A 23,183-nucleotide genomic window follows, 5' to 3' on the forward strand; every position below is an offset into this window, starting at 1 on the left:
AAAATCTCTCCAATAACATTCTGAAATAAGTTTTCCAGGTGCTAGTGAGAAGGCTAACTAGCTCTAAGCCTATTGGATCTAAAAACTAGGTCCCACCCTGTTGAACAGAATGAACTATGGAAGTGGACTGTGTGTGTGTGTGTGTGTGTGTGTGTGTGAATTTGGCATATGAAGAAAGTTGCATTTAAAATGATAGGGAAAAGATGGATTATTTTATAAATCATGTTCAGGAAACTGCCTGTTTGTTTAAAAAAATAACCTCCACAAGGAAATCTGGATGAATATTTTAAAATTGTAAAATCATGAAGACTTTTTGAGGCAGGACATATGACCAGAGCCATAGGAAAATATTTACAAAATTGATACATCAAAATTAAAATGTAGTATATGGCAAACAAACTCATGCCATTAAAAAAGGGAAATTTTTGCACTACAAAGGGCTAAGATTCTTAATTTGAAAAAAGGTCTTTTAAAAATGAAAAGAACAGTCTTAGAAAAGTGATCAGTAAACAAAATATGGGCAAAGAAAAATGCTAAGAAACTAATGAATGATAAATCTTTTTATGTAATGTCTCTCAGATTAGGAAAACATTAGTGAATATCAGAACATCTAGGGTTGTGACTGAGAAAACAGGTGTCCTCACTGGGAGTGAAGATTCAGTCTTTATGGAGGAGAATAGCAATAGCAGGTTACTTTTGAGATGTGTGTGTTTAGGTGGGGAATTTTATTTTTTATTTAATAAATTTTGGTGTTTGGAATGTTGAAATTAAGTATTTTTAATACTGGTACTTCTTAAAACTTTGTATGAGTTAAATTATATGTGATTTGTATTTGTGTTGAAAAGAGTCAAATGATCCAGAGGTGTATTAAGTTAGACTACTACAGCTTTGAGGTAACCACTATTCATAGTTTGGTATGTAGAGTTCCAGACCCATTTGTATGTAGTTACTCTATGGCTTTTTTAATTTAGAACAGTAATCTCCCCAGCACAGCATGCCTAAGGAAAAGGGAGAGATCAGTGACCAGGGAGGTGTCTGAGAGGAGCAGAGCTCCAGTGGCAGAAATGCTCAACACAGCTATGTAATTGGCATTGTTGGTGTGAACACATACGGGGTTAAAATGAAAGTGTGGAAAAGGAAAATCACAGAGCAGAGGAATTCTGGGCCTTTCCAAAGTCAGAATCAGGAAACAAATGGATATGTGTTTTTATTTTCTTCTCTTTTTTTTTTTCCATTGTTTTCTTTGGAACTAATCAAAGTTTTTCAGAGATAGAATATTCACCTTTAATAAAAAATTTTTTAGAGATTTATTTATTTTTAGAGAGAGAGCAGGGGAAGGGGCAGAGGGAGAGGAGGGAGAAAGACAATCTGAAGCAGGCTCCCCACTGAGTGTGGAGCCTGACAAAAGGCTCGATCTCATGACCCTGAGGTCATGGCCTGAGCTGAAATCAAGTGTCAGACGCTCAACCAACTGAGCCACCCAAGCACTCCTAAATCAATTTTTGAAGATAAAATAAAATGCCTTTTTTTTTTTTTTTTTTTTAAGAGAGAGGGAGAGAGAATCTTAAGCAGATTCCATGCCCAGCAAGGAACCTGTCGTGGGGTTCCATCTCATGACCCTGAGATCATGACCTTGAGCCAAAAATCAAATGCTTGACTGACTGAGCCATGTAGGCACCCCAAAATGAAATGATTATGTAAGTTAGGGGTTATTAGGAGTCCTGAGAATGGTGGGTTAGTAATTCATCAGTCTTTTATGTTTGTCAGGGTTCTATGGTGGGTGCTCAGTAAGTGTTTGCTGAATGAACAAGATCATTTCCTTATCACTAACTCCCTACTGTCTTCCCCCTTCCTTTGTAGCCTTGGCTGTTGTGGGACCCTGAAGCAGATATACTCTTATCCTGGTCCAGCCTTGTGTGGAATTAGATACCCTGGAAGGGTCTAATAACCTAATTTTGCTTCTGTGGTTGGAATCCTTATCAGTGTTGCCACATACTAATTCTGAGAGACCGTAACCTTTGATTTTTATTCTTATTTTGGTTTAAGTAGGATTGGTTAGTCTTTAACTAAAGATGATTGGTTTGGGGGTCAGCAGTCTTTTCTGTAGCCTCCAGTGCATGCTGTCCTCAAGTCTGATTGTTAAATTTTGTGCTTTCTTAAGCACATTGCTTGATGGCACACTGTAAGTTTTTATTAAGTAGAGAACAAGAATGATGGACCGCTTAGCTGATAGTTTGCCCTTTCTTCCTGTCGTGGTAGGCTGCCTGCTATATTCTGAAGTCAGTGGTCCAGTTCTCAGTGACTTCCACTGACAGCCTAGTCAGGGAGTTAAGTGGCAGATGTTCTCTCTCTCTCTTTTTTTTTTAATTATTCCTCTTGCTCTCCCACTAAAAGAGACATAACTTCTTCAGTTTGGCAGAGGTGCAGACCTTTTGCTTCCCCCTCAAAGTCTGCAGATGTGTTGATGTTGCCAAAAAGAAACCAGCAAAACTTTGATCTTGAGACTACTCTTTGGTAATTGTGGAGAAGGGAAAATGGTTCAAATCCCCTCTGGGTTTCTTTATTGTATCACATTTTCCCTTTAGAAACAGTGTTATAAGTGGTGTTGGTATGCTCAGGCTTGGGAAAACCTAATTAACCCGGATCCCCCTGTTTTTAAGGGTTACCCATTATAGGTGTGTGGGGTGTCAGGGCTGACCTGTTGGAACAGAAGTCCCGTGTTTATTCTTCACAAAAAGACCTAGAAACTGGGGAATTTGTTGCTGGTGTTAGGTGACCTTTAAATGGAGGTTTCAATCTAAAGCAAAGGCAAAATGCTGTAAGGAGTTGGGGTTATAATGTAAGGAATTAGTGTTGAAAGACCAGGATTCACAAATACAGTCAGTAATAGTGATAAGAAATTTATGGGATATGGATTGATACTCTTCTCAAACCAGAGAAACTGTCCTTGATTCTAGAGATTAGCTTCAGGAAAGCTATAGTATATGAGCTTTATTTCTGAATTTGAAAAATTAAATATGCATTTTACAGTGTACTGTGAGGTGCTTGTTAACTGCAAAGGAACTTGATTTCAAACAGCATATGGATGTTTACCTTTCTGTCTTAAAACACATTTCTAGCACTTTTCCACCTTCCCCTTTTCAAGCATATTTTACTGTCAAATTGATAACTGCCTTGAACTCATAAGCCTGCCATAGAGAAGTCATTTCAGTGTCTAAGTATGTGTTTTTCTTAATTTTGTTGGTGAGCCATTGATGCAGGCCTAGAAGGGCAATGCTACTGTTTTTATTGGTATAGTAATAGTTGTTGATCCATTGATATCAGCCTCTTGAAGGATACTTTCTCTTTCGGTTTAAACTGAGGTTTAATGTTGAGTGATTGACTGAATCTCTTATTTTGCTTAAATGATAAGTAACTGTGAGTCCTGAGGATGAACATGTTGGAATAGGAAGAATTATAAAAACAGCTTGGAGTCTTAGTTAAAAAACCACTGGAGTTGATGAGAAGAATGGAACCAAGTCCTAGTATAAGGGAAAACAGGGTGCTCTGCATCTCCTCACAGTTACTCTGTGACTGTTTACATAGGCTTCTTGTAGTACGTATGTGCCTACACACATCGTACATACATACATACATACATACATACATACACGTGAATTTTCTCTGATTTGGAGAGTAATAGACTCTGGGATTTGGATGGGTACCTGCATCTAGGCCTTTCTATGCCAGGGTCTAGTTGGGAGATCCTGGCAGTTTCATATGTAGAGTGGTAGGTTGGTTACTGAGGATAATGCTCCTTCTAGGTTTAAGATTTTGTTAAATCTTGACTTGGAGGTGTTGTTTTTTGTTTTTTAAAATTATTTTTAATTGTTGTAAAACATAACATAAAATTTACTATATTAACCATCTTTAAGTGTGCAGTTAAGTCTATTAAGTGCATTCGCATTGTTGTGTAACCCTTACCACTACCATCCATCTCCAGACCTCTCTTCATCTTACAAAACTGAAACTCTGTTAAACAGCAACTCTCCCTCATTCCCCCTGGACCCTGGACCCTGGTAACTACCCTTCTGCGTTTTGTCTCTATGAATTTGATTATTTTACGTACCTCATGTAAGTGGAAATACACAATATGTGGCCTTTTGTGACTGGCTTATTTCACTTAAGAAAATGTCCTCCAGGTTCATTCATGTTGTGGCATGTGTCAGAATTTCCTTCTTTTCTAAGGCTGAATAATATTTCATTGTATGGAGAGACCTCATTTTGTTTATCCATTCACCTATTGATGGATACTTAGGTTGTTTCAACCTTTTGGCAATTGTGAAGAGTGCTGCTGTGAACATTGGAGAACAAGTATTTGTTTAATACCTGCTTTCAGTTGTTTTGGTTATATTCCTAGGAGTGAAATTGCTGGATCATGTGGTAGTTCTGTGTTGCATTTTCAAGCAATTTTTCACTGTACTGATTTCCACAGTGGCTGCACAGTTTACATTCTCACCAGCGGTGCATAAGGGTTCTAATTCCTCCACATGTTTGTCAATACTTGTTATTTCCTGGTTTGTTTTTGCTTTTATAATAGTCACCCTAATAGGTGTGAGCGGTATCTCATAGCTTTGACTTTATATTTCCTAATGATTGGTGATGTTGAACATTTTTTTCAGATGCTAACTGGCCACTTGTGTATCTTTGGAGAAATGTGTATTCGAATCCTTCGCCAGTTTTTAAAATTGGGTTGGTTGTTGTTGAGTTGTAGTTCTTTATTCTAGATGTTAATCCTTTATCAGATATATGCTTTGCAAATCTTTTCTCTCATTCGTGGGTTGCCTCATCACTCTTGTGTCCTTTGATGTACAGTTTTTAACTTTGTAGTCCAGTTGATCTTTTTCTTTTGTTTCCTGTGCTTTGGGTGTCTTACTTAGAAATCATGGCTAAATTCAAAGTCATGAAGCTTTTGCCCTGTGTTTTCTTTTAAGAGTTTTATAGTTTTAGCCTTTATGTTTGGGTCTCTGATCCATTTTGAGTTTATTTTTTTATATAGTATAAGGTAGGGGCCCAACTTCATTCTTCTGCATGTGAATATCTAGTTTTCCCAACACCATTTGTTGAAGAGATTCCTTGCTCCATTGAATGGTCTTGGCACCCTTGTCAAAAATCATTTGGCCATCTATGTTGACTTTGGTTTTATAGTGATGCTCTTATTACAGCAGTTTGATATGTATAATTTTTATTTAATGTTTCTGAACTTTGTTTAAAATATTGGAGTTAGAAAAAATATTGGGAGTAAGAAGATGATAGGAAGTAATAGAATATGCATAATTAGGCTTTAGAAGGATTCTGTAGAACTTTAACTTTTAAAGTAGAAATAGTGAAGATTAAAATCTGTGAAGTTTTTAAAATATTCCATCTGTAAGACAACTGACTGACTCAAAAAAGCAAAATGGTGGCGATGGTGAGAAGGTCTAATTAGAGAAAAAGAAAGACTTGTCAACCAATGGCAGTGCATGATCCTTAATTGGATCCTGCCTATAAAACATATTTTGAATAGAATTGGAAGTTTTTAGTATGGTGTAAGTATTAGAATACTAATTTTTTTTTTTTAAGATTTTATTTATTTGAGAGAGAGAGAATGAGAGACAGCACGAGAGGGGGGAGGGTCAGAGGGAGAGGCAGACTCCCCCCGCTGAGCAGGGAGCCTGATGCGGGACTTGATCCTGGGACTCCAGGATCATGACCTGAGCCAAAGGCAGTCGCTCAACCAACTGAGCCACCCAGGCGCCCCTAGAATACTAATTTTATTAGATGTGATAGTATTGTAGTTATGTGACAGAATATCCTTATTTTTATAGAGACATTTGCTGAACTATTAGGTGAGGTATCATATCTGCAGTGTACATTGCTGAAATGGTTCAGCAAAAGATAGGAAACTTAGCATAATATTAACAGTTGTTGAATGTAAGTGATGGGTATATGGTGTTCCTTTTATTTGTCTTTGTTTTTCTGTATGTCTAATTTTTAAAGTAAAAACTTTTTGTTTTTTAAATTTTATTTTATTATTATGTCCGTCACCATACAGTACATCACCAGTTTTCGATGCAGTGATCCACGATTCATTGTTTTCGTACAACACCCAGTGCTCCATGCAGCACGTGCCCTCCTTAATATCCATCACCAGGCTAACCGATCCCCCCACCCAAAGTAAAAAGGTTTTTTAAAAGCTGTTTCCACTAAACTTTACATTCACTTATCAGGGTCTGCTATTAGATAGCTCTAGCTAACCCATAAGTACCTTAAACTCAGTATACCCCAACCAAACTATTATTTCCCAGTCTTCTGTTGTATTTTGTCCTTTCTTATAGGGTTGTTTTCCCCTCTACCTTCACCTGCCATCTCCATTCCCAGGAGGCCTTTTTCTGTGTATCAACAGCTAAGTAATACCTCTGCCTTATATACCATTGCGGTAAAACAGCTGTTTCCATTTCCATATCCCCCAGTTGTTGCCAAGCTCCTTGAGTGGGGATCCCTTGTATCCAGTCTTAGAACTGAACTGTTGAACTGTATTTTCCTATGTTCACCTGAGCATTCCGTTCTGTTTGTTATGAGTGTTGGCTTTTTCAAAGTGAAGAATAATGGCTATTTTGATCCAGGCCTTGAATGTGGGGCCCAGAGTTATTCTAGAACACCAGTCAGTTGAGCAGATTAATTATTTGGGCATTTACTAGGTGATAATTTCTATATTAGGTGATCACTAAATGAGGTTATACTTTGTCTTTTAAAGGTGGGAAGAAGAGCGCTATCCTGAAGGCATCAAGTGGAAATTCCTAGAACATAAAGGCCCTGTATTTGCTCCACCATATGAACCTCTTCCAGAAAGTGTCAAGTTTTACTATGATGGTGAGTTGTTCCAAGGCTGTCTAATTCTTGGCCAAGAAAAGAGTCTGCTTCTATTTAGGAATAGAAAATGAGGAAGGATCTTGTGCTATATAATCCTTTTTGTTTATTTCATTTTGTTTTGTCCTTGTGTGGTTTGGGGGAAGGGTCATCAGGTGTTCACTTAACTCTTAAAGGCCCATTTGGTGATGAAGAAGTGCCTTGAGAAGGAGGCTGTTAATGTCTTAACTACATGCTCCCAAAAATGTCCATCTACATAGGTCACAGCACTTGGTCCCCAAGTTAAATGTTTTTATCTGAACTTCATTTCTGAGGAGCTACTCTTTGTAAGATTTATTAGAAAAGCCTTACTTAAATGGTAATATTTTACTTTAGCGATCAATGTAAGCTCACAAGCTGTTCATGATGAGAAATAGTACTAGTATTTGGTTGAAGATTAATTAGCCATCAACCTCTAGGTAGGGCTGCTAAGTATCTGTCACTAACTATATAGTGTAGCACAACACTCTACCTTTATGTGCAGTCAAATTTTAGGAGCTGCCATGAAGAAGTGCCCTGCTTGGTTCTCTTAGAACACTCAGAATTGTTCATTAACTGCCATTGGTATGTCTGTCCTTGAGTAGAAGAATTTAAGAGTCTGTCTCTGACACTCTTCCTATTTGCAGTGTAGCACTATGCAGATGGGAATGCTCAAATGACCTCCCTCATTCCAAGAGTTCTACCCAGAAAGGGCTAGAGCATTTTCCCTCAAACCCTATGTGCTTAAGATTCACCAGGTAGATCTGGGCTCATTTAATAGAGGTAGAATAATAGTATTGGGTGCCTTTAAACCAAGTGGTCTGCTCACCAAACTTTGAGAAATACTGGGCAGGAAAACTGCTGAAAGGCATCAGTGGTGAACACTTAAGAGAGTTGTAGTACATCTCTTTGTCCACCAGCAGTGACCTCAGGGCCGCAGATACTTACAGATAAAGGGTAGTAATTTATACTGAAAGGCTGGGTCTTGCAAATGAACATGTTAAACTTGGCTAGCTGGAATTCATTTTTTTTTTAAACACTGTTTACATTCAGTGTACCTGTGTTAGACATCAAGACCCAGCAGTGGACAGTACCCTGATTGCATGTCCTCAATGACAAATGCTTGCATCAGATAAACATTCTGACTAGTGTTGACCAGAGCACACATAGTTGGTCATTCCTGGAGATGCTCAGATATGACTCCAAAGCCAAACTCCGATGAGGAAAAAGAGCCTAGAACCTTGAAGAAGACAATCCTGGAAGTCCATGTATTCTGTAGCTCAAGTCTGGGCTTAACAAGAATTTTAGAAAGCTCAACTAGTAAAGCCCCACTTTGAGGTTCAAAATGATTTAAAGGAAAGCTAGGTTCTCTAGTCTCTGGGTTCTCTCTCTTTCATTTATTTATTTATTTTTAAAGATTTTTATTTTAGAGTGGGGGTCGGGAAGGGCAAAAGGAGAGTGGGAGAGAGTCCCTAGCAAACTCCACACTGAGCGCAGAGCCTGACGCAAGGCTCAAGTCTCATGACTTTGAGACCACGACCTGGGCCGAAACCAAGAGTTGGACACCTAACCAACTGAGCCACCTGGGCGCCCCTGGGTTTCTCTTTTCAAGATGAGAAGCCAAGGCCTGAGCCAGGCATCACTGGTCACTATGGTCCCTTCCTCCATTCTTACCCAGTCCTCCATTATAGGAACTCCAACTCTATCATTTTCTCAGTTGTTTCTTGCTGGGATTTCTTCCCTTTGATTGTGTAAACTCCCACTCTGTAATAAGTCAGGATGTTGTATTTGAATTATTAGTCCAAATTGATACTGTAAGTCCTGCCTACTCTCTAGGGAAGAGAGTTCTCCAGAGTCCTTTGGACCTGCCAGGGAGGTGGGGCACAGGCTGGCTGAAGCAGTGACTTGCCTCTGCTGAGAACCTCCACTTTTCAGCTCTGACTCAGCAGTTTCTTCTTCCTGGAGCTCAGCCTTTTCCACAAAGTGCTCCCATTGCCAGGAACCTTCAAGTCATCCTCCCACCACTCTACTGCTGGGGGAACTGTCATTTCCTCTTTTTATGGCTCATCTAAAACAGGAGGCATCAAAATTGCTTCCTCTGTTGGTACAAAATTCAGTAAAATTGACCAAGGAGTCTCCATTTTTTTGTTTTTCAAATATTGATACCAGTTTATGCCAAACAAACCCAAGAACAGTTAAATTCTTTCTTGCCTTTTATTTCATTTATTTTTAATGACTTAAATGTTTTCCTTTATATTAGAAGCCTGTTACAACTTTACTGGCAACTCTAGTTCAGACCTGAGTTGGGGAGATCCAAAGAAGTACAGGAAACCCTTGAAAGCTAATAACCCTATCCTCCCCAAAGTGTCTTCTTGCAAAGGGGAAAGTGGCGCCACCTGTTGGCCATTTGAGTTATGGATTTCAAGGAGGTTCTTCTGTCTACCCTGACAATTTCAGTTTTGTGTCAATTCCCTTCTTCCCTGCAATTAGGGATGGTAACTTCCCAACCGTCATGAAATGAGATGTCTTCTGAGTTTTGAAATGAATGGGTTTCTGGTTAAGTTTTAGTTTTCTATAATGAAAGTGAAAATCCTTGGTGAATTACTAGTACCTGTGTAATAGTAAGGCGGTGGAATGGTGTTTAACGTCATTTTAGGTACATTCAAATTATTATGCCATGGATTAGTTCCAGATGGTGTTGTAAAGTTGGATAGTCAAGAAAGAGTGGAAATTGGCCCTAAGAGTACTGTTAAAAATACTCTATTTAAAAAGTAGATTAAACTCCCAAGTACTTTCCTTTATTACTAATTAGGTATACACAAAACCCCTAGGCCTCATTCAGATTTACTTTACAAGTTAGCAGTTTTCATTGTGTAACATCAGGATTCCTTTAGAACAACTTTTACTAACATGTCCACACTACCAAGGACCCTATCATCCCTTGTGCTCTGGAAGTCTTATTTCCTTGAAAGAGGCAGCCTCAACGTGCTTGTGTTCCGGAACAGTCATCTCAAACTCTAGTATGTACACGTGCCAGCTGAAGGTCCCTTAAAATGCACTTGCTGAACCTGTAGATCTGGGGTGGGGCCTGAGATTCTGCATATTTTTTTTAAGATTGATTGATTTGAGAGATTGAGAACATGGTTGGGGAGGGGCAGCAGCAGAGTCTTAAGCAGACTTCCCACTGAACATGGAGCCCAACGCAGGGCTCAATCTCACAACCCTGAGATCACGACCTGAGCCGAAACCAAGAGTCAGATGCCCAGTCGACTGCGCCACTCAGGTGCCCCAGAGAGTCTGCATTTCTAACAGAACTCCCACGTGATGCCAATGCTGCTGGTCTGTGAACCCCACTTTGAGTACAAAAGTTCTAGAGGAAGATCTTATTTAGATTTTTCATGTGGGATATCTGGGCTTGCCTGCTATGGATATATATTATTTTATTCATATTCCACCCACCTAACTTTAAAGAAGAAAGATGCCTATTTCTTTTCCCCACAATTCCTTTCTTCCACTCCCTGCCCTATCCCTTCCTCCCCTTCTTGAACAGAGGCTGCTTAGCTTAGCAGTGGCAGGAGTCCCTCTGAGGATTTGATTTTTAAAAACCATTGAAGAGGTGTAAAGGACCCTGCTTGCTGAAAGGAAAAGGAAGAGTGGCTGGGCCTCCCCCAGCTCATCCCTGTCCTGAGCAGGCACCTGGGAACAGTTTACTGGCATAGTCTCCAGAGAATGACCCAGGTAAATATCTGCTAAAGAGAAGGAGAATTTATACAACTAGTTATAAATCACTGTATTGTCTTTGTTGTTGTTGTTACCATGTGTCATCAGACCTTTGTATACCTTGGGAAGGTAAACCATCCGTTAGAAGACTTCTCCAGAGCTCAGTATTTATACTCAAAACATGAATTATACACCTCAATTTCTGGAACCGCTTTTTCCTCTAGGTAAAGTCATGAAGCTGAGCCCCAAAGCAGAAGAAGTAGCTACCTTCTTTGCAAAAATGCTCGACCATGAATATACTACTAAGGAAATATTTAGGAAAAATTTCTTTAAAGACTGGAGAAAGGTATTGTAGCCCATGTATTAATATCCTAGCACCTTGCAGAAATATTAATCAAGGACTAAATAAACTAACTTTACCAAAAATTCTGTGGTATAAAATTTGAGCTTTATGAATTTTTTAAAGTTTTTCTTTTTTCTCTATTCACTGTATTATATAGGGTTTCTTTCCAACAAGAATACTTCTATTTCTTTCCTCTCACACCCTCATATGGCTGCAGGAGGGAGTTTATTAGGCAACACAAAAAAACCTCAGCTTTAGCTGAGCAGAGGAAAGTCAAACTGTATTTTTGACAGAGGAAAGTTTCTCTCTGCAGGACTGACTTCCTGTCCTGTATCTGCTATTGCAAAGAGAGATGTTAATGTGATGTTCCATTCTGATTCTGTCTTACTTGCTTTTGGTACTTTCTGCTCTTGAAATCACATTTCCTACATCTGTCTAGGTGATTTTAAACAATCTCATTCTCAATTTGGATTATGTGGACAGAGGCTGAGCTGAAGCTTACTTTCTGAATAGCTCTGGAAATAACATTTAATAAGTGAGTAGAGCAGGGATAATGTTTCTAAGAGAGAATGAGTATGGAAATATTTCTCTCATTACTAAAGCAAATGATATATATTCATGTTTCTCAAACTGTGGGATACATATGCTTGCGGATGTGGCAGGGTGTAACGAGCCCAAGAAATTACATAAGAGTTCTATAACCTTTTTCAAGGAAAAATCATGTAAAGCATTTTTCTATTAAATATCTTGTAATAGAACAAAGTAATAAAGTTATGTTTCTTTTTTTCAAAACTCATGAATTTAGACTACCTCTCTAGACACCTTTAGTTGAAAAAAATGGTGCTTTGCTGTAATCACAAAGAAACCTATGGGGTAAATAGTGTATTTACCTTCTTCTGTCCCCCCGCCTTTTTTTTTTGACTAGGAGATGACTAATGAAGAGAAGAATATTATCACCAACCTAAGCAAATGTGATTTTACCCAGATGAGCCAGTATTTCAAAGCCCAGTCAGAAGCTCGGAAACAGATGAGCAAGGAAGAGAAACTGGTACTACAGAATTTCATAAACCTCTGGAGAACTTTGGAATGGTGTTTAGTTCATCTAATTTTCTTCTTGGTTCTTTTTTTTAAGATTTTATTTATTTATTTGACAGAGAGACACAGTGAGAGAAGGAACACAAGCAGGGGGAGTGGGAGAGGGAAAAGCAGGCTTCCCGCGGAGCAGGGAGCCCGATGCGGGGCTCGATCCCAGGACCCCGGGATCGTGACCTGAGCCGAAGGCAGACGCTTAACGACTGAGCCACCCAGGCGCCCCTCTTCTTGGTTCTTAAAATAGAGATTTGACTTCAGTAATTTCACATGGCGCTGTACTAAAAATTTAGGATTCTTAGCCTAGTAAAGTTTAAATTTTCTTAAGGGTTTTACATAGACTGAAAATTGTGAATAATAAGCACTTTATTTAATGTAAGAACCTGGTTCTCTTGTGACCTAAAATCCAGTCAGGAACTCCAGTAATACAGTATTTGAGGATGGACAGACCTGCACAGTGGCTTCTGGACTTTAGGGTTTTAAGACAGCTACAATAATACTGCCTGTGTACCTCCCTGTTGTTGATCTGTTGTACCCTAGAATCTAGCCATGTTCATCCATCTCCATCTCCACTGCAGAAGGATCTTTCCAGTATCCAGGGGGATGTCATTTTCTTCTAGAGTACCCGTAGGCAAACTATAGGCTGCTTATTTTTATTAAAAAGTTTTATTGGAACACAGCCACATCTACTTGTTTACATATCATCTATGGCTGCTTTCATGTGACAGTGGCAGAGTGGAGTAGTTCCAACAGAGACTGTCTAGCCCTCGAGCCTAAAATATTTTCTGTCTAGAAAAGGTTTGCCTGCCCTTGATCTAGAGAAATCCAGGCTAGAGTGTCTTTGTCTTATCTTTTTTTTTTCCCCAAGCTGTAGGTCCAGTAGTTATGGATTTTAAGGAATTTCAAAACTATAGTTTCAGTATTTTATTTTTTTATTTTTATTTTTTTTAAAAGATTTTACTTATTTTTATTTGACACAGAGAGTGAGAGAGAGCACAAGTAGGGGGAGAGGCCGGCAGAGGCAGAGGGAGAAGCAGGCTCCCCGCTGAGCAAGAAGCCCGATGCGGGGCTCAATCCCAGGACCTGGGATCATGACCTGAGCTGAAGGCAGCTGCTTAACCGACTGAGCCACCCAGGCACCCTCATAGTTTCACTATTTTAAGGGACTTGATAAACATTTTACATACAATTTAGGCCTTTGAATTTATTATGTAATTCATTGTTTGATGGTTCCTATTTGACCTGTAGTTTAAAAATTATGAGTTACTATAAGAATGATAATTGCGTCAGGCTTTTCAGTCTCAGTTTAGTCTTCTCAGTATTCCAAATTAGTGAAACCTGGTTTATTCTTTACTTCAGGGGTGTTTTAAAACTTAAAAACCGCTTTGTTCTTGTAAATAGCGATCCAAAGATAGGGAGGTTTCACAGGTATCCCCTTGTCAGAGCCCTGGCCAAGGACACCTGTTGCCAGCAAGTTCTGAATCTGTTCCCACCCATAAGGCAACAGGACTTAGTTAAGTTGAATTTCTAAGTATAATATGAAGATAGAGTCAGCAGAGGGTAAGGAGACTCCATGTTCCACTTCCACTCCTTTTTTGGAGCAAGGATTGCAAAGTATACAATGTATGTACCCATATACCTAGGATGGAATCTGTGACAGGTATGTTAGAGCTTGAAAAACCCATCTGAAATGCTGTTCAACTAAATGTGTCTGGAATCTACTAGAAAACATGGAGATGTTCTTCTAGGAGGCCCATCGTAGACCTTCCCATCTGCCATTTTGACAGTACTCAACAAAATGATGTTAATTTTTAAAGTTATATTTAAAAATATGTAGGTAACATGTTCTCACACATAAATCCTTTAAGAAAATCAATTTTGAATCTGTAGTTGGAGTCAGTCCTCAAAGGTAGATATTTTGGGGAATTTTATTATACTTAAAGTTTGACAACTCTATTAGAGGTTATCCTTATTTGCAGTCCTCTCTTTTTAAAAAAGTTTTTTAAAAAGTTTTATTTATTTAAGTAATCTCTGCACCCAGTGTGGGGCTCAAACTCATGACCCTGGGATGAAGAGTCGTATATGCTCTTCCAACTGAGCCAGCCAGGCACCCACATTTGCATTTGTTAGTGATTTTTAGACTTTTCTGTACCTTGAGCTGTTCTCGAATAAGAGATAAAATATGAATAGGGAACAGCAGTTTGAGCCCATTTTGAGTACTTCCTTGCTGTGTTCCAGAAAATCAAAGAGGAGAATGAAAAATTACTGAAAGAATATGGCTTCTGTATTATGGATAACCACAGAGAGAGGATTGCCAACTTCAAGATAGAACCTCCTGGGCTTTTCCGCGGCCGTGGCAACCACCCCAAGATGGGCATGCTGAAGAGACGGATCATGCCTGAGGATATCATCATCAACTGTAGCAAGTGAGCGTAGTTCTTTGGGCCAGAAATCAAGGGGGCAGGGGGATTCCTTTGTTCTTGGGAGTACTGTTGCTGGTATTGTTTCCCAGGCTACACAGAACTGTTGGGAACAACATGGTATCTCCAAGTACTTTTCAGTTACTGACTGGTAATGAGGAGGAAACATGGAAATATATGCTCAGCAGATTTATCAACTTTAGGTCATGAAAGGTGAAACTGTCCCTCGCTTCTTATTTCACTGCCCTCCTGCTTTGTTATTTCCACAGAGATGCCAAGGTTCCTTCTCCTCCTACAGGACATAAATGGAAAGAGGTCCGGCATGATAACAAGGTTACTTGGCTGGTCTCCTGGACAGAGAATATCCAAGGTTCCATTAAATACATCATGCTGAACCCCAGTTCACGAATCAAGGTAAGGGGTAGCTAAGAGCTATACCAGTTAGTGGGGCTGATGTCTTTTGTTGAAATGTAGTGTTCTTGGTCTCTAGAATCACTGTGACAAATGACAAACTCTCCATAAAATAAGGCAAGTATCTTCATGCTTAGCATTATTTGGTGACCTTCCTAAGAAATATCCACTTTCTGCATCACATTATAATCTGATTCATTTATTAATTCACAAATACTGAGATTCCAGTATGTGCCTGGCAGAGTATATGCATGATGTTAGGAAATGTGTTGGTAAACAAAACAAATGCAGTCCCTTCCTTCATGGTGCTTACTGTCTGGTGGTTGGAATGTGATAAAGAATACAATAAATGTGGGGCACCTGGGTGGCACAGTCAGTTGAGTGTCCAACTCTTGGTTTCAGCTTGGTTCATGGTCTCAGGGTCCTGGGATCGAGCACCGTGTCCAGCTCTTTGCTCAGCGTGGAATCTGCTTGGGACCCCCCCATTTTTTTTTTTTTTAAGAATGCAATAAATGTAAATTTACTTCTGTAGCTTTCTTCCTCAACCTTTCTTGGCCCTGAGGAAAGGAACATGATTGCTCTAAATCCAGAAAGAAGTAAAATCTAGAGTGTTACATACTTCTGGCTTCCTAGGGTTTCATATGGGTAGGTTCTACCAGGAGGACTAAATGGGATGATGTATGTGAAAGCACATTGTAAAATGTTGTATACCCATGTGTTGTTATTTGTTAATCCTATTACTGAAAGGGGAAGCTCTCTTGGAAGGGCAGTCAAGTTCTTATTAGCCTGCTAGGCATATCCTGCGTGGGAGAGTCCCATGAACTTCCTACCTCAGATGTACCATGGAAATGTGTGTAGCAACCTAAAAGAGAAATGAGCTCGAAAGAAAACAGCCAAGGAATTAGTTCTTTGTGTTAACATGCAGGGGACTGGGACTTACAGACCTTCTTAATCTTGGTTTACAGGTTTTTAAACATCTGTTAAGACATGAAAGCTGCACCTCAAAAGGCTGTGTCTTGTCGACACTAAACAACACACTCTCTTAACTTGGAGTTTTTTGTTCTAATATGGAAAAGACCATCTCTGTTTTCTGCCATTCAGTTAGAAATGTCACTTTTTCGGGGCGTCTGGGTGGCTCAGTCGTTAAGCGTCTGCCTTCGGCTCAGGTCATGGTCCCAGGGTCCAGGATTGAGCCCTACATCGGGCTCTCTGCTCAGCGGGAAGCCTGCTTCTCCCTCTCCCACTCCCCCTGCTTGTGTTCCCTCTCTCGCTGTGTCTCTGTCGAAAAATAAATAAAATCTTAAAAAAAAAATCACTTTTTCTAGTTTAGAGTAAGTATAGAATCAAAGAAAACCCTTATGAACAGAAGTCATCTAAAGAAACATTCTCTTCTTCAGAAATAAACAAAGGTGGATGAATAATGGTTTTAGTTCTCAAAGAACTCCTAGGCTAATGGGCAAATTGGGTAACAATTCAACTGTATTAGGAGAAAGGTAAGCATTAAGTGTTTTTAGATAAATACAGCAGTTATTCCCAGCACTTACAGATCAGGAATAAATTTATGAAGGAAATTCGATTACATTTAGGTCTTAGGTATTCCAAACAGCTTTGTGTCATGGGCTGAGAGGGAGAAGTGTAAAAAGGAGTGACAAAAAGAATTAGTAAATGGTGATGTTTGCACAACATTGTGAATGTGCTATAAATGTCACTAATGGTAAATTTTACATGTATTTTACACACAAAAAAACAAAATAATGGATATTAGGTTACTTCTAAGTGTTTTCATGTATGTTAACATTCAATTATTTTAGCAACCATACCAGATGTACTAATACCACTGTTTTATAGATAAACTTGGTTTCTGGGAAGCCAGAAAACTTGCCCACAATCCAATAGTTAGTAACTCTGACTTAGATCTTTAGCCTCCTGATGCTTTCATGTTACACCCTACTGCTAAACTGTGGCAGCCTTAAGCGTCTTGCTAAAATAAAAAGACTGGCCCATATTCTGCATCTGGTGGAGAACCATTGAAGGGCTTTGAAGAGAGGAGTGTCTTGAACATAACCCCACTTCAGCAAGATTCACAGGCTTTATATGCAGTCATACCAGTAAACATAAAGTCTTGTAAATGATGGATGCAAAGGGAAAAGTGCAGGGTACCATTTCAGAGTATACCAGGGCATCTGATTTGGCCTCGGGTTCAAGGAAGGCCTTTCTGAGGAAATAACATTTAAGATAAGACAAGATGAATAGGATTTATCCATGGAAAGGGAGAGGGCAATGGGTGTTCCAAAGAAGATAGCCTTTTGAAATCCCTGAGGTGAGAGTTTGGTGGTCTTGACTGAATGAAGGGCAGCCTAGTTGAGGTACAGTGAGCAAGAAAGGGGCATGAGGAAGAGTTTAGAGGGGGATGCAGCCCAGATCTTCAGACTCTTCCTAAAATTGTTTATATTATCCTAAATCCAATAGGAAGGTACTGGGTTCTAAGGGAAACAGTACCAGGTTTTTGTTTTAGAAACTTGACATAACTGATCATTCTGAGTGCTAAATTCTGTGGAGATTAGATCGGACACACACCAGAAGTAGGGTTACCAATAGGATGCTGTTGTAATCCTTCAGGCAGTGAATGGTGATGGCTTGGACAAGATGATGCCAGTATGGGTGAAGAGAGGTGAACGGATTCCAAATACATGCATACTGCATTCTCTTACACCTGGGATTCTAGCTGATTATAGGAGAGCCTCCAAGGGTTGACATCTTTGTTGTTGATAGGGCAGGTGGAGGACCTCCAGGGCTGAGAGCCACCAATTTATTCCTGACAATATCCAGATAACCCCCATATACTGTAGGGATTTGTGTAGGTTTCTGAATGATGGTTATGGTAGTGAACGTAGAAGTCACCCACATATAGGCCCTGCCTAGAATTTTATACCCAAGACAGAGAATCTACTCAGCTGGGTTGGGATCCTAAGAGTCATGAAGATGGTTAAAGGCTTGGGAAGTCGTACTTCCTGTTAAGAGAAAAAGAAATGTGATTTCTTTAGCTTTTGCCTGTACTTGTTGGCTGTTTCTCTCAGCAGAGCAGTAAGAACTTCAGAGGTCCGGATTTGACAGTGCTTTCAATAGTCTTTAAATGCACTGCCAGTAGGAGAAGCATTCTCCTGATAAAAATAGGGAGTTACAAGCATTAGGGGTTTTACTTTTTATGAAATATTTCAGATATACAAGAATAGATAACAGTACGGTGAAAGCTCATGCCCATCATCTGGCTGTGTCAAACTTTAACATCATGTCCTATTTGTTTAATTATTTCATCTTGTAAGAATATTCTGATAAACATAACTGAAGCCCCCTGTGTACTATTCACCTCCTTCCCTAGAGGTTACTATAATGAACTTAATGTTTTCATTCTCTTACATATTTTTGTATTTTTACAATATGTTTCTCTGTGAATAAACAATATGTAGCATTGTTTTTACAAGGTATAATTTTAGGTACGCTATTGAGATCGTTCTGCAACTTAGTTATTTCACTCAGCTTTGGTTTTGATATTTTTATCTTGACATATACTTGTAATTTATCCATTTTATTTGCTAGATGGTGTTTTGTTTTATAAAAAAATTATTCTCTTGTCAAGAGACATTTAAGGTTGTTTATAATATTTTGTTGTTATAAACAGTGCTGGATCAATACATCTTCCTTGTATATATGGATAAAAATTTGCCTTAAGGATTCTTCATTAGGTATTTTTAAATTTTTTTCTAAAGTGCCTAACCAGTTTACATCACCACCATTCCCCCAACCGTGTGCACATGTTTCTGTCTTCCATATCCTTGCCAACATTTCTAAAGTTTTGCTTTTTGCATTTGGATCTTTGATCTATTAGAATGTATTTTTGTGTATAGTAGGAGGTTGAGCTCTAATATATTTTTTCAAGTGAATAACCAGTTGTCCCAGAACTATTTAGTTATATTACCTCTCTATTTATATATCAGATCTCTACATATATGTCAGTCTGTTTATGGGCTCTCTGTCCTGTTTGTCTATTTCTTAATTAATTAGCATACTGTCCTAACTGTTGAGCTCTACTGACTAGGACAGGTTTCCTTCACCTCATTCTTCAGAACTGTCTTGGCTATTCTTGGCTCTGCTATTTTGCATTCATTTTGAGATAAATTTGTCATGGTCTAATGAAAACTATTGAGATTTTTATTGTATTGAATTTATGGATTAATAGGAGAAAAATTGACATTATTGAGTCTTCCAGTCTGTGAATGTGTTCTACTTCTCCATTAATTTATGTCTTTGAGTACACCCTCTAGTATTGCTTTATAATTTTCTCCATAGTTTACACATTCTTAAAACCATTTTTTCTTAGAACCCTTATAGTTTTTAGGCTTATATTGAATGTGATTTTTTTCCCCCACTACATTTCTGTTATTACTGGAGTTGTTAATGCTGTTGATTTTTTTAATACTGATTTTGTATCTGATAACATTGCTGAACTCTTACTCTAGAAGTGTCTGTGTCTTTTGGATTTTCTGTGTAGACAAGTAAATTACCTATAAATCATTTCCACTCTTACACCTCATACTTCTTTTTTTAAGAAAGGGAGGGAGGGAGATAGGGGGGGGAGGGGCAGAGGGAGAGGGAGAGAGAAAAATCTCAAGGAGACTCCTCTCGCTGAACCAAGAGCCTGACACAGGGCTCAGTCTCAGGACCCCAAGATCATGACCTGAGCTGAAATCATCAAGCATTGGATGCCCAACCAACTGCGCCACCCAGGCGTCCCTACCTCATACATCTTTTGCTTAAAGTTTTCCTTTTAAAAGAACCCACAATCATCCCATAAAACCCTAATCCTCTCTCCAGTTGGCAGTCGTCAGAATGAGATAATTTCTGTACTCAATACCTTCCCTCTAGGTTTACTTTTCTTGTTGAAACACACCCATTCAGTTTGTTTAGTGAGGATCTATAGGTGGCAAATTCTTCACTGAAAATTTCATTTTCATCCTTATAATGTATCTTTTCTCCAGGAAAGAGTTTATCTTTATTATTCTGTATCTCAATGTGGATGTATTTGTATAGATACTTAGACTATGAGTGAGACCACTAATGTATTTTAACCTGTAAACTTTTGATGGGGAGGTAGTTTTTGTGCATGTAGCGTTCTCTTCTGCTCTTTGCACTTCTCTGTTCTTTCCTCCGAGGAGTCTTCTGGCCCAGTTAAGCCCATGCTAACACAGGTGCACTGGCTTTAGCTCGCCCCATCTTGTTTGGAGCACTTCATTGCTATGTTTGAAACAGTGTAAGGATTAAAGCATGATTTCACTTATTGATCTGACCCAAAAGTCTATAAAGATAAGGTTTTATAGGGGTGCCTGGGTGGCTCAGTTGTTAAGCGTCTGCCTTCGACTCAGATCATGGTCCCAGGGTCCTGGGATTGAGCCCCGCATCGGGCTCCCTGCTCAGCAGGAGCCTGCTTCTCCCTCTCCCATTTCCCCTGCTTGTGTTCCCTCTCTCGCTGTGTCTCTCTCTCTCTCTCTCTCTCAAATAAATAAATAGAATCTTTAAAAAAAAAAAAAAGGGTAAGTTTTTGTAGTAGAGAGTGAAGGGTGGTAATTGGTAGTTTTACTTCCTGGCGGATTTTAGATCCAAAACATGGGAGACTACCATCATGGGGCTTCTTTCTATATACCTTTCTGCTCAGCCTCCAGAGACTTTTCCTATTCTAAGATTCTTTGCTTGCTTTTCTGTCTATATTTTACTTACTCACTTCCCCCATGTAATATTATTGTACCATTGTACCCCATCTCTGCTCCAGTAAGAAATTTAGCTCAAGTATGATATGACTTAGAGATTTTTGACAACTTAAAAAAAAATTGGGTAGTTAAGAGTACAGCTGAAGTGTGTCCCTTTAATGTCCCGCTTTCTGAAACTTGGATTGGTCTACTTGCATTCAGAGCCGGGCATATAGTACAAATAGCCTCACAGGTCATTGAAAGGATGAGGACTTTTGAGAGCCACAGGAACATGTGCTCCAGGTAAAGACTGTCCTGAGCTCATTAACATTTTTCTGTGCTCATCCTGGTTTGTTCTGCTTTATTCAGACATCTTGCAGGTGTTTCCATTCCCTTCCTCTTTCACTCTGGACTTGTGCCCACAGAATCTGAAATAGCAGGAAAATGGCAGTCAGCCTTCTGGAACCAGTAGTTCCAGTGAAGCTCTCTGATTCCAGATAAACCATAGATCCAGAGGTTACAAAAGGACTGCTTGTTAAAGGTACTCACTGCTAAGTCCAACCCACTGCCAAGGTTGGAAACATTATCTAGTCTCATAATCTGTAATGTAACCCTTAGTAAAAGTGAGGTTCTTCAACCAGTCTTAACTTTACAAACAAAATTTGTCATTTTTTCTTTCTTTCTTTTTTTTATTTGAGAGAATGAGAGAGAGAGCATGAGAGGGGGTTGGGTCAGAGGGAGAAGCAGACTCCCTGCCGAGCAGGGAGCCCGATGTGGGACTCAATCCCGGGACTCCAGCATCATGACCTGAGCCGAAGGCAGTTGCTTAACCAACTGAGCCACCCAGGTGCCCTCATTTTTTCTTTAAATGAAGTACAGTAAACTTCAGAATCAGTTGTTGCTATTACATTGTATTCAATCCTATTAAAATATTCTTAGGGTGAAATACCCATTTCTGCCTTTCCTCTCTTTAGATCTTATAATTCTGTGAGGTTTCAGACCTTTTAAATGTAACCATCTTTGTGTTGAAGGGCTAGGTTGAAGGAAAATACCCTTATAAAACTTTATATGCTTAGGAAGCTCTTGATTTTGGTGCTTTATTAGAGAAAATAAGACATATGCTTATTTTTAAAAAATTCTGAGCCTGACTTTTGCAAAATTCTGAAGTATAAGAAATAAAACACTAGAACTTCTAGATATCATGGTAGAACATTTTCATGACCTTAGTGTAGATTTCCCAGGACACAAAATAAACACTAATGATTAAAAAAACAATTGACAAAGTGGACTTCATTAAAATTAAAAACTTAGGTTCAACAGAGAGGACACTGTTAAATACAGGCTGGGAGAGAATACTGGCAGGATGTTTATCTGACAGAAAACTTGTATCCAGATTATACAAAGGATTCTATAACTCAATAATAAAAGACAAACATCCCCCATAAAAAAGTGAAAGACAAGTGTTTACAAGATAGAGGAATGGCCAATAAGCACGTGAAAGAGTTCTCAACATCACTAATTATCAGTGGAATGCAGATTTAAACCACAATGAGATACTAATTCCGGTTCTAGGTATTTTTGCCCCAAATCAAATTGAAAACTTATGTCCACAAAAAACATGTACAAGAATGCTTATAGCAGCACTATATTTGTGCAAGTCTCAAACTGGAAACATTGTAGGGGTACATCAACAGAACACAGGTCTCGTCAGAGACATTAGGGATAGTTATAGATTACACCATATATACCAGCAGTTGAAAGGCGTGAACTACTGATAAATGCAGTAACATGGATGTATCTTTTTTTTTTTTTAAGATTTTCTTAGAGTGTTGGGGGAGGGGCAGAGGGGGAGAGTAAGAATCTCAAGCAGACTCTGCGCTGAGTGTGGAGGCTGATACAGGGCTCGATCTCACAACCCTGAGATCATGACCTGAGCCTGAATTAAGAGTTGGATGCTCAACCAATTGAGCCACCCAGGCACCCCAACATGAATCTTAAAAACATGTTGAGAAGCCCAGACACATGAGTCTATGCTGTATGATTCCATTTATATAATCTAAATTAGGCAAAATCAATCTATGATGATAGAAATCAGATTAAAGGAATGGTGGTGGCTTAGTTGGTGATTGACCGGGAAGGGGCATGAGGGAACTTTCTCGAATGATAGAGAATATTCTCTGTCTTGATGGGGTGTGGGTTACATGGGTTATAAATTGTCACTTTATATCTGTATGACACTTTACACTTTAAATCTGTATGACAAAAGATGTATTGAGAATGGAAGATGAATAGCAAATAGTAGAATAAAATGCACTACTTATATCTGGAAAAGAGTTTAAATATATAAAGACCTCTATATATCAGCAATAGAAAGACAAACTTTTTAAAAGTGGGCACGTATGAAAAGCTAGTTGGATTTTCTCTTTAAACATGGTATTAATATATAGGGCCAGTTTGTTGTATCTTTTGTTTAAGTGGTAGGTGTTTGGAGTTCACAGTGCCAGCCGCCCGTTCTTTCGTGTTCTACACAATGGCAAACTCACATCGGGATCA

The 23,183-nt window shown here is 39.0% G+C and overlaps 1 protein-coding gene across 1 annotated transcript in view; it reads left to right on the forward strand.

Moving 5' to 3' along the window:
- TOP1 (DNA topoisomerase I) overlaps nucleotides 1-23,183 on the forward strand; it is a 90,420-nt gene that overhangs the window by 54,955 nt on the left and 12,282 nt on the right. The window contains 5 exon segments of the mRNA XM_027623695.2: nucleotides 6,776-6,891; nucleotides 10,851-10,972; nucleotides 11,895-12,017; nucleotides 14,297-14,484; nucleotides 14,748-14,892. Of these exon segments, the coding sequence (XP_027479496.2) occupies nucleotides 6,776-6,891; nucleotides 10,851-10,972; nucleotides 11,895-12,017; nucleotides 14,297-14,484; nucleotides 14,748-14,892 (694 nt within the window).

Source organism: Zalophus californianus, chromosome 8, assembly GCF_009762305.2.
Source record: "Zalophus californianus isolate mZalCal1 chromosome 8, mZalCal1.pri.v2, whole genome shotgun sequence".
Lineage (NCBI taxonomy): Eukaryota > Metazoa > Chordata > Mammalia > Carnivora > Otariidae > Zalophus > Zalophus californianus.